General features: G+C 43.4%; 1 protein-coding gene across 1 annotated transcript in view; it reads left to right on the top strand.

Moving 5' to 3' along the window:
• Window positions 1-1,632: 1,632 nt before the first annotated feature.
• Window positions 1,633-11,470, top strand: part of LOC134537090 (rho guanine nucleotide exchange factor 10-like protein) — a 188,520-nt gene continuing 178,682 nt past the window's right edge. The window contains exon 1 of the mRNA XM_063377361.1: window positions 1,633-2,316. Within this exon, the coding sequence (XP_063233431.1) occupies window positions 1,944-2,316 (373 nt within the window). The 5' untranslated portion in view covers window positions 1,633-1,943. The remainder of the gene's footprint in view (window positions 2,317-11,470) is intronic.

The raw sequence follows: 11,470 nt of genomic DNA, 5'->3' as shown, positions 1-11,470 counted from the left end.
GCCAATAGCATAATTATTATAAAGGTATATGTATTTTAATTCTACCCTATCGCCGAATGAATCCGCAAATTTTTCCGGCCTCTAATTATTTAGGATTTCGGGTTGTTGGAGGAGAGGGGGGAATTATGTCACCCATGTTCATTAAATGTGTGTCATTGTTAGATATTTGGTTTCCAGCCTGATCGGTGGGTGGCACTGCGGCAGACCGACTAGCATCACAGTGAAAGGCCGTTCTGCCAAAAATGATGAAATAGTCATCTCGGACTAGTGACTTTTCAGTCTGCTGCCCGTCGAATCAATCTTTGAGCCAAGACTATTTACTGATGAGTCCAACTTACAAGCGTTTGCGTTCTGTTGTAATCTAGTAGTACATTCGGTAGTACAGTGGTTCCATCTGGTAGTACAGTGCATTGGATTCCCGGGTAAGCGGGGGCCTTAAGACCCCCGTCTCGTCAGGGGCGTATCTGTGTCGGCGAGGCGGGATGATGGTGCTTCTAGCGCGGTGTCTCCTCCGGACTGGCGCGCAGTCTTCTCCCAGTGCACATGAGCGGTGACCGTGACATATGGCGGAGAAATGAAGATAAAGGTGTAATGCAAGTCCCTTAAGTGCTTTCAAGAATCTGTACTGGTTGTTCTACGCCTGAAAATTACTCTGAAAACACGCGTTTTAGCCATCTTAACTCTTCTAGAAATACAGTTAAAAACTTAATCCGAAATCAGAAGTACTTTTCGGCCCTCAGCGAACTCTTGCATGCTTTTCGTAAACAGGCCTCACTCGGATATCTTGATTAGTTTCGAAATCGCGTTGTTTTTCCTGGAGCTCTGCACACCGTGTTTGTGTCCGGGTAGCATGTATATTGATGGTTTGAACGTGAACAATGCATGTTTAGGACGGAGGGAAATGTGAGAGCAAGTGTTTGCTGGGCGCCGGGTGGTTCGCGGGGGACAGTTGGCAGACCTGCCGGCCGGTCCTGCACCTCGCGAGGAGTGGCCTTGCCCGCGGCGGTGACCTTGAGCAGCTCCTCCGTCGACTGCCCCCCTCCCTCCTCTCCTCCTTGCCGGACATCTCCGCTGCTTCGCTCCCTCGCCTCCAGCTCCGGCGCGTCTTCTTCGATCAGGGGGGGGGGGGGGGGGTAGCTTCCTGACTCCTCACTGTAGGCCCTTTTGCGCTCGCAGAAGCTTGACTGCGAAAAGGGTTTGATCTCAACACTATGTGTGATGGAAAGAAAAAAAAAAAGTTTTCTCAACTTAACTCCTTGTTGTTTATCTATTGCATGCGCCTCCACGTTTTTAATTTCAATCTGACAAGTATTTACATAATTTTCAGAACAATCTGATGTATTTGGTTAGAATCTGCATGGGGTTATAAATATTTATGGGGCTAGGAGAAAGTATTTTATACTTCTTAGTCCGGTTTTCAAAAAGGTGGTATATGAAATATATTAACGTTTCTCTCGAGCGAGTCCCCTCGAAGCTGAGACACGAAGGTGCGGCGTCAGCCAGGCTCGAACACGGCCGGGTGGCTGTTGCAGGCGGTGAAGGCGCCATGCAGGATGGAGGCCGCCGCCGCCGCGCGCTACGGCACGCCGCCGCCGCGCCGCCCCCACCTGCAGTTCCCGCCGCCGCCGGCCTACCCGCCGCCGGGCGACCGCCGCCGTAGCGGCGAGCACGTGAACCGCGGGTTCCGCCCCGCCGTGGAGGTGTACCCGCCGCCCCCGCCGCCGCCGGGCGACTACTCGTACGCCTACTACGAGCCGGGCCCGTCTACGAGCGCGGCGGGGCGGCACAGCTACGTGACGCGCTACGGCACGCGGGAGAACATCTACGAGGAGATCCCCGGGTCGGTGGTGTCCCTGCAGCAGAGCGAGCTGCGCGAGGAGGTGCGGCTGGTGCACCGCAAGCACCGCCGCGTGCTGGAGGAGCTCAACCTGAGCGTGGAGGCCATGCTCATGCCGCCGCCCCCCGAGGACCCCGCCGAGGAGGACCTGCTGACCGTGGGCCCCACGGACGAGCTGCTGTCGCCGGCCGGCTGCGACCGCGACTCGGGCTTCAGCGGCGGCTCGTCCGCCAGCTACACGGGGGCGGGCCGCCGCCGCTCCGTGACGCCCGTGTCCGGGGGCAGCGTGTGCACCACGTCCAGCGGCGGCTACTCGCCGCTCCCGGCGCACGCGCGCCGCCGCCTCCAGGCCGCCCCCGCTCCGCCCCCGCCGCCGCCGGCCCAGGCCAAGCCGCAGGGCTTCTGGGCCAGGAAGGGCTGGAGGAAGCTGGCCGGCTTCAGCGGCGGCGGGACGACGTCTTCCTGCGCCAAGACCAAGAGTGAGTGCTCCTCCTCTTGTGCCCTTCTTCCTCGTGTGACCCTCCGCGTGTCGCGTGTCGGAGCCTGGAGGCTGTTGCTAGCGAGACGGCGTATCCTGACACACCCATCTACGACCGTAACACTGATTACTAGGTTACTTCCTCTCTAGGGCGAGAGTAAGGAGTCCAAAGACGCCACGTTTGGTTTCAACAGGTCCTTGTCTGGAGATTACTTATCGTGTCGCATTGAAAATTCTCTCCCTCCCCTTTTTTTCTTTATTTCTGAATTTATATATATAAAACAAATCTCTGATTGCAGTATGTCATCATTTTGACAGTGCAGTTGTAGTATTTACGTCACCGCAAAGGCTGTAATGCACTTTCAGCGTGATAATGTAATTGTCAGAACCCCCTGTTGCTGACGTAAGTTTTTTTAATATGAAAATTTATATATTTGTACTTTTTTTTTAAAAATACGCTTCCAAAATAAATTATATATATTTGCCAATGTTGCCTTCGTTAAGACATTAAGTTATTTACAAGGACCATTACATGGTGAATAATAACAAATGTTGGTAAGGTCGAAGTCGTTCCGAAAAATTGAATTAAATCCTAAACTTTAATGACTTCACGGGGAAATCTATTTGTAGCGGCCAGTCAGTATTGACTTCACTTTAGGCGTTCCCAAACAATATTGATAAGATTAAACTATAGAAAATGGTCATGGCCTAAAAAAAAAAAAAAAATTGTGTGTGAGTCTTTCAGTACTCGGCAGAAATGTGTAACACCAGACCTCGGTAACACGTAGATTCATGTGTTGTCTTGTTGTAACTACACGTACAGTACGAAACTCGGATACAGAATTCTGTGAAATAATGCCGAGCATGATTCATATATACGCACATTGTGTTTTAAACTGCATTTCTGGACGCGAACCACACGTAGTTCCCGCGCCCGCCGCTAGAATTCGCTGCCGGAGCAACTGCGTCGACTATCGAATAATTCCATTTGCAGATATAAATTTTTAACTACATAATGAAACTGCTCCGATAAAACCGAAAAAGACTTGGAAAAAAAAAACTGAAACCCGGCATTTGCGGCCTGATTTTCCACAAGGAAGTTTATTAAAATTCTGCCCATCTTGTTGAAAAATTCATTAAACCGTTAAAACTATAGGCTCCTTCGGCTTTGCGACTTCCGCCACAGATAGCATCACCGTATGTCGAATACCGTGAGCTAAGATGTTGCACATCAGTAAATTAAATGAGAATCAATCCTTTTTGACAGGTTCAGCGCCCTTTGTTGTAAGATTTCGTGCTTATTTAACGAGGCAATTAGTCAATGGATCTAGTCGAATCCATTGGCATGTCTCTGTGTGCGAGAGATGTGTCAGTTTCTTTTTTTTTTGTCAAGTGTAGTCCGTCCTTGACCTTTAACGATGATGATTCTTTTCCGTCTGTCAGTGTCGCCGGAAACTCCTTGCGCTTACCACAGATAGCAGCACCTGTATCCTGTGAGGGACAGTCTGGCATTCACTGACCCACGATCAGTCCCCGAACATTCCCCAGTTATCATATCGCTCGCGGGCTAAAATAAACATATTTGACATTCCATTCATTTAAGCGATTTTCAGAGTATTTTAAATGTAGCTGACACAACAAATCCAAAATTTTCAATCTGGTTACGATCACCTAAGGCGTGCGAGAACGTAACCTTCCGGAATAATAAAAAATATATATATTTAAAACAATTTCACGTATTGCATGAAGTAGCTTGGCTTCTGGGTTGTGGCCGTGTCCTTGGCGAATAATTCACCGACGTTTCGGTCGACATTGCAGTCGCCATCGTCAAGGAGCAGTTACCTACTGAGTTACCTACTGTTTCCTCAGTAGGTAACTGCTCTCTGACGATGGCGACTGCAATGTCGACCGAAACGTCGGTGAATTATTCGCCAAGGACGCGGCTACAACCCAGAAGCCAAAGCTATTTCAGACAATGGCCGTGAAAGCCTGCGGACATTTTTTTTTTCACTTATTATTTATGTAACAGACCAGAACAAAAATTAACTTACCAACCAACCTTTTTTTTTCCTCTTTGACGGTGAATAGCGGGCTTCCCCTTGCATGCACGTGTGTCCAGACGTTCTAGCCCCGCATGCGCCAGCGTCTGGCTCCGCATGGCACTTCACGCGCAGACACCGCACCGGGGGAAGCCTTCATTTCACAGACGAGAGAGCCACACCCGAAGTTACCCGAAGTTCATGCTCGCTTTTTTTCCCGTTCTATCTCATTGTATAAACCGGTGTGGCATTAAATTTTGCGGTCGATTAGGATAGGTTAGCTACATTATAAATACTTTAAAACATTGTGGATGGTTGGTTATATTAGGTAAGTATAGCTACATTAAAAATACTGTAAAATCATTTTATGGTTGCTTAGCAAATAACTTTTTAATATGTAGCTATCCAGCGCTAGGAAACCTTTTACATGATTTCACAGTATCTTTAATGCAGCTATCCTAACAAAATCAACCGTCCACAATGTTTTAAAGTATTTATGATGTAGCTAACCTAACCTAATTGACCATTAGTTATCATGAGTTACAATGAACAAAAAATAAACCGATAATGCACGATCGGACGTTTGACTCTCTCGTCTGTGAAAAGAAGGCTTCCCGCGCACCGGCTTGCATGGAGCATGTTGCGTTGTGTCGTTGTGTTGTCTCGACCTGTGTTCCAGTGCGGGGGCTAGAACAACGACCAGGTGCTCAGTAGGTAAGTTGGTTTGCTGTCCCCCGTGTTTGTTATCAGCTCCCGCAGACGGGCCCACCGATGGAAACCCATTGCTTCCCCATTTCAGATCGTTGTTTTATATTTCAGTTAAACACCGGCGAATATCTACACTTTGTCTGTGGTTTAACTTTCACGAACTCAAATATATGTACATCGGATACATTTTGTATAATTAGCTGCCTAAGTTCAATATATAATTTTTTTTTTTTGGGCGTACAAATAATGGAGAGCCAACTGGTAAACAGGACTGAAACTTTTTAGGTGCAACGGCAATGCTACTGGCTACTGCAAGAAATCGTTTGAAATTTTTTTACCTAAAATTTGAGTTAATTTTACCTGTTTTTTCAAAATTCTTAAATTTGTGAGGATTTCGGCAGAAAAGCAAAATAAAATTTGTGGTTAACGTAAACATAAAATTATGACCTGAAATATTAGGCGCACCCTTGAAGTTCAACTTTTCAAACACGACAGTTTGACAAATCTAATGACTTAATGTCACCATGGCCATAACTGTAAACGCTCATATGTGCATGTCCCATTACTTCTAAGGCTTCCCTTTAATTCTGTTACATGCAATAGCTTGTAATTGTCGTCCTATAAGCAAACCCAAGCATTAAAAAAAATTAACATTAAATTTCCCCCCCCCCCCTTCCTATTTTTCTTTACCCTCTCTCTCGCAGACTCTGACCATATCACATGGCTATCTTCGGGACACGTAAATGTTTTCCACTTGGGTAGTAAACTAAGCCATGCAGCGAGGGAGACTGTTTCACGGGTCTACTGGTGTATGAGAGGTAAATCAGTAAAAAAAAACTGAACCGACACACATTAATTTGTACAGATTAGTCACCTTCAAAACTATGTACGGATAGCAGGCGTCGCGGTCTTTGCCTGAGGTTTCATAGTCGTTTCGGTCGACATTGCATCTGCCATCATCAGACTGACAGCTTCCTAATTCACGTATATTTAGAAGAAGACTCGCCATGATTGATGATGGCCACTGAAGTGACCGAAAACCTTTCATAATCATTGGATTTTTGAATTTTTTTATATATATAATTCCAACGCACCGACGCACAGTTTGCTGGTAGACGAGAAATCATGTAAACTTACTCGTCAGTTAAACGAAAGATTCTTCGCAGCTCCATGTAACTCTCTGGTGGTAAAATCCAAGTACATATACATTGCGACATCCCAGTTCTGTGCACGTCCGAGAAAGTAGAGTTTCTACTTTGTTCTTGATAAGAATCGTACGAAACTTGTCAATTTCACATTCAGGTTAATTTGTAAGATCCTAGAACCAGTTGTCTTCGTAAGTTCATAATTTTAAAAAAATGTTTTGACAGTGTATCTCTCCGCCAGTTCGACCTCGACGTGTTTGCAACTGCTCGACGGCTGTTGACGCGACGGTCACGTCACAAGGGTCAGTTTCCTAAAGTAAATACACACCAGGAGTTCCTTGGAGGCTGCTTCCACAAGGGCTCCCTCGGCTGTGCGCGGGTCGCCGGTTCGCATCCCGTCTCGTCTCAGCTGCGAGTGTCTGTGTATCCTCACGTGGCAGAAGAAAAACATCACATTTGTCTGTTTCATTAAAAAAAAATAGAAATAAATATCAACGCAAATTGAATTTTTACTAAAACTTTAAACATATCGATATTGTGACTTTCAAATGAATTACAATGGATATTCCATATGATAACAAGATGAAAAACACCATTCATTTGTCGCGGGTTTTACTAATGACAAAGGAAAACCCTAACAAGGAGAAAAAATGGACGTTTGCGGGTGGTTATGAAATTAGTTGCTAAGTTAAATTCGATCCAATAACAATTTATTGACATACTTAATAACACCAAAAGGAATTGCATTGATTCTCAAACTGACATAACACCTAAACAAGTCGGGTTCTCGTGGAGACGAACTGCTGTGGTAAGTTCCCACTAGAACACAAAACGCACGAATTAACGCTACGTGCTCGATTCCTGAACAATTAAAACAAAACAAAACAATGCCCTTAATTGTGGCGAGCCGTGCGCCCGTCACTGCTAACGATCAAAACGCCGTCAATTTCAACTACTAAGGCTATACCATTTACAAAGTTACAATGAACAAACCTAATCTCAATATTACTCAATGTTAGACGTAACATAAATACAGATAGTTAATACCAGAGGTTACAATTATATACACGCAACTAGTCGTGTAACGCTGTCAATGTTTATAGGCAGGTTTTCGTTACTCTTCCCCTGGTACCATGTGAAGCTCTCTTTCTGTAGTAACGCGTAAGTTCGCTATCTTGTTCACTGTCTCTTGTGGCTACGATTCTTCGTTACCGGCGGTAGAGTTAGAGTCCAAACTGTGTAGCGATCTGGTCGCGATAGTGTCCTGATAGTGTCGTGATAGTGTCAATACTTCCGCTCGCTCGGCCCTCACTGAAGTTAGCTAATCCACGCCCTCTTGGCCTTGTGGCCGGACCTTCGTTTTTATTTAATGTTATTACTGAAAGATTTTATGCCTAATCCAGCGACGCTTCCACAAGAACTGTCTATATCCTGGGTTACAACTCGGAGAGGTCTCACCCAGTCGATGTCTTGTCGGTCCTCGGGCGGCAGCAACTCCGCGGTGGTTGACGGTGTAGGCCGGCGAGCGGTGTCGGAGCAGCAAAGCAGCCTGCTGGCTGGATGTCCCAGTTGTTCTGCTTATTGATAGTCTGGGCGCATGCCCTTTTATACTTGCAGGTTTCCCAGACGAGCTGGAAGAAGAATAGTCTCGTCTATTCGGGGGAAGCCTGGCCAGCTCACTGTTGTGCGGGTGGTATGCCGTGAAAGGTCAGGGGTACAATACTTTGCAAGTGTACGCAGGTACACACGTTACACATTTACGCAAATATATGGGCTATCTGTGGTCCAAAAATCATGAACATGTTTTTTTACGAAAGACAGGAGTCAGTACTTGTCACCTAGACATCAGAACTTTTCTCATTGTAGTTGGATTACACAACGGAATCTTGGAAGCGAATCAATTTTTTAAGGGTAGCGAAACATCAATAACAAGATTTATTTTGATTTGCTTTTATTTCATGTTTTAAGTATATCAACATTTTCAAACAAAATCTATCAAGTACATTAGTATTTATTTATCAAAGGATATTACTTGATTAATCTCATAAGTTAGCTTATTACAGCCCAAAATACTAACATTATTTATCTCTGCTAGGAAATTACAGTATTGGATTTTTTTGCAGTCGTCTCTCTGTGTTTCATAAGTGAAGACTGATTTGATTTCGCATTTCCGCCTGCCGTAAGTTTCAAAAGGGGCGTTAGCATTTGTTAATTCTTAAGATGTCACACTTGGCCCATGTGTTAGTCCAGGATACAGGCTGCCTGCGTTTCAGATTTCATTCAAATCCGTTCCATGATTCATAGTTCAATAAAATATTTATGTTATGACAGTGAGATAAGTTTTGAAATCGATTCAGGGGGTTTTCAGCATTTAGATCTCACAAACAATCAAACATTGTGTTTGTTATATCAGTACTGATTTATTGGGTTTTCTAACGCCCTCGGCTGTGTGCCTGTAGGCTCGTAGAGGAAGGGGGGGGGGGGGGGTGTTGAAGGCACGCCTGGCTCGGATCCGGATCCCCAGATCCTCGCAAGGAACAACTGCGCCGTGGAGATCCGTCAGTGGAGGATCAAACACTCCAAGGAAGTGTTACTGTGTGTATGCGGTCAAATAAACATAAACGGTTTGATTCAAACAAATATTTTGTTGTAGGGAAGATTTGGTCGACTAGACAGAATGGTTTTGTCAGCTCCACACAGTTAAGTTTTTTTTTATGATTTTTTTTGAAAATGTACTGATATTTTGTGCTCACCCTCTATTCCGTTAGAGGCACAACATCCATTTTTCTACACGTAAAATTTGGTATGCCCAACCGAATCTTTCGTTACATCAATTAATATTCGTTTCGGCCACATACAAACAAATGTTTGTTCGTCGCAAACAAAACTTATTCTCTGCAAATCTTTGCAGGAAGTCAGAGAGAGAGAGAGAGAGAGAGAGAGAACGCTGTGTATGTCGACGATGGTTCGGATTCTGATTTTCGTTGCTGCGCGATCAAGGCTGTTGCGTGACTTAGAACAATAACTTCACCCGTGCTACTTGGCTTCCAGGATTTCATTAAGCTGCCCCGAATGTTAGTCAGTGCCAAACACTACACACCAGCACATTTCCATTCTTATCGGCCTCGTCGATTCGGCGTGCTTTATTTTCAAACAAACCGGCTTCATGATTATAACAACACTAGTGCGGATGTAAAACCCAACAACCATTTTGTCTGTATATTCTATATTTTCAATTTAATTCGCTGACAGATAGTTTTTTTTCTTTATTATTGAATTAAGAAGAAAATTACAATAATGTTCGCAGGCTTTCACGGCCATTGTCTGAAGTAGCTTGGCTTCTGGGTTGTAGCCATGTCCTTGGCGAATAATCCACCGACGTGAGTAGGTAACTGCTCCCTGATGATGGCGACTGCAATGTCGACCGAAACGTCGGTGAATTATTCGCCAAGGACACGGCTACAACCCAGAAGTCAAGCTACTTCAAGAAATTACAATTTTTGTGGATATTTTATTATGGAAAACAATTATTAATATATTTAGGGGAAGTGGGATTTTTTTTTTTCTGTTTTTCCCACTGTGTTTGTTTGAAGTGGAAGTTACGAGACGATGCACTCGTGTTGCAGGTGTTAGGAAAAGTGCGACATCTCGAGCATAATAATTGCGATCTCATGAACACGTGTCTTGTAGAGTTGTTCATTCGCTAGCGGGTCTGGGACTTGGCTTAGTTTATTATATTATCTTTGAAAGATTTGTGCAATGGGAATGCATGACTTGATGTAAGCTTTTGGACATACGCCATTGCTAAAGCACATGTATGTCTGTAGAAGAAAACTACAAAAAACACAAAAGACAAAAACACAAATTAAACAAAAAAATTGCTGTTGTCAACAGGATATAAACACCGCATAATATTCCATAACAGGAATATGGTCAACAAACAAAAAAAAAACAAAGAAACAAAAAAAACAAAGAAACAAATAAAAACAGAACTAAAAAAAACCACAAATGATGACAGCACAAAAATATTGAACCCAAATATTCAGCACAATAGTTGAAACGTTTTATTATTTTTAAGCTACGAAATGGTTAGCGATTTAAATGAACAAGGATCTCCTTCCTACCCCCTGGGTTTCGACCAGAAAGATTGTTCACTGTCACCACTTAAAACTAGCGTTCACTTCAAACTTCTCTAAACAAAATGATCCATAAATTGGTATTTTCGAAGCGCTATTTCAAGGAAATAACAATTAAGGTGATACAACTTGGCAACACAGAAGAATTGTAGATCCTTTGACACCCAAATTTTTATGATAAAATATACGTTATTAAAGAAATAATAACATCATTACATTTATTCTTGAGCACTTTTCTACGCATTGACGATTGCTTATTGTTAGATCTGTAAAGGCTGAGATTGTTTGGAACACAAAACAAGTCAAATAAAGAAAAAAAAGCCATTTAGTTTATGAGTGGAAATTAATATTATTTGCAAAGATTTCCAAGGTTTTATTTTTTAATTCAGGTTACAGTTATTTAGCATTATGTTTTATATTTTGTTCATTATTAATTCTCTTGTACGCAGAGATAAATGCTAATTGCCTTTGTAATAATTAAAGTGTAAATAATTTTAGTGAATAAAGTTTTAATACTTTTTTATCACTAAGAGTATTATTACTTTCAGTGAAATTTTTCACAAGATAAAGTATAATTAATGTAGGTGCGCTTAAAATAAATATAAGATTAAAGTAATTACAGAAAGAGTATTACAATGTTTTAAACTCCAGAAAAAAATATGTTCTAGTAACATTTGTATATTTGACGTCTTGTTTGACCACATCTCGATAGTGACGGTTAGCAGCGAGTGACGCCGCCTTCTGGCCACAGAGCGCAAGGAACATGCACTGACCTGCACTTGGAGATAAGCCCTTCCTGCAGCGCTGCGGTCGTGCCCCGTGCAGCATGTGCTTGCTTCCTGTAGTTCCGGCAGTCCCAGCTTCGAGAATGTGATGTAATGACTAATGGGTATCCCCGCCCAATCACCATCAACCAATCAACTCCCGTGATTGATCTGCGCTAGAGGAGACATGAGTCACTCTTCCCCTGAGTCCTCAAGGGCCGTGGTGACTCAGGCTTGGGTCGGTGGTTCGAGCACTGCTCTGTTTTTTATTAAATTTGTTATTTTCAATTATAGATTAATATAAAATAAATAATATATAATTAAATATACTAATATATTATTAATATACAAATTATTTCGAAT

This window comes from Bacillus rossius, chromosome 11 (assembly GCF_032445375.1).
Source record: "Bacillus rossius redtenbacheri isolate Brsri chromosome 11, Brsri_v3, whole genome shotgun sequence".
In the NCBI taxonomy this organism is placed as follows: Eukaryota; Metazoa; Arthropoda; class Insecta; order Phasmatodea; family Bacillidae; genus Bacillus; species Bacillus rossius.
The sequence above is the reverse complement of the archived record's forward strand: the minus strand, read 5'-3'. Positions and strand labels throughout refer to the sequence as shown.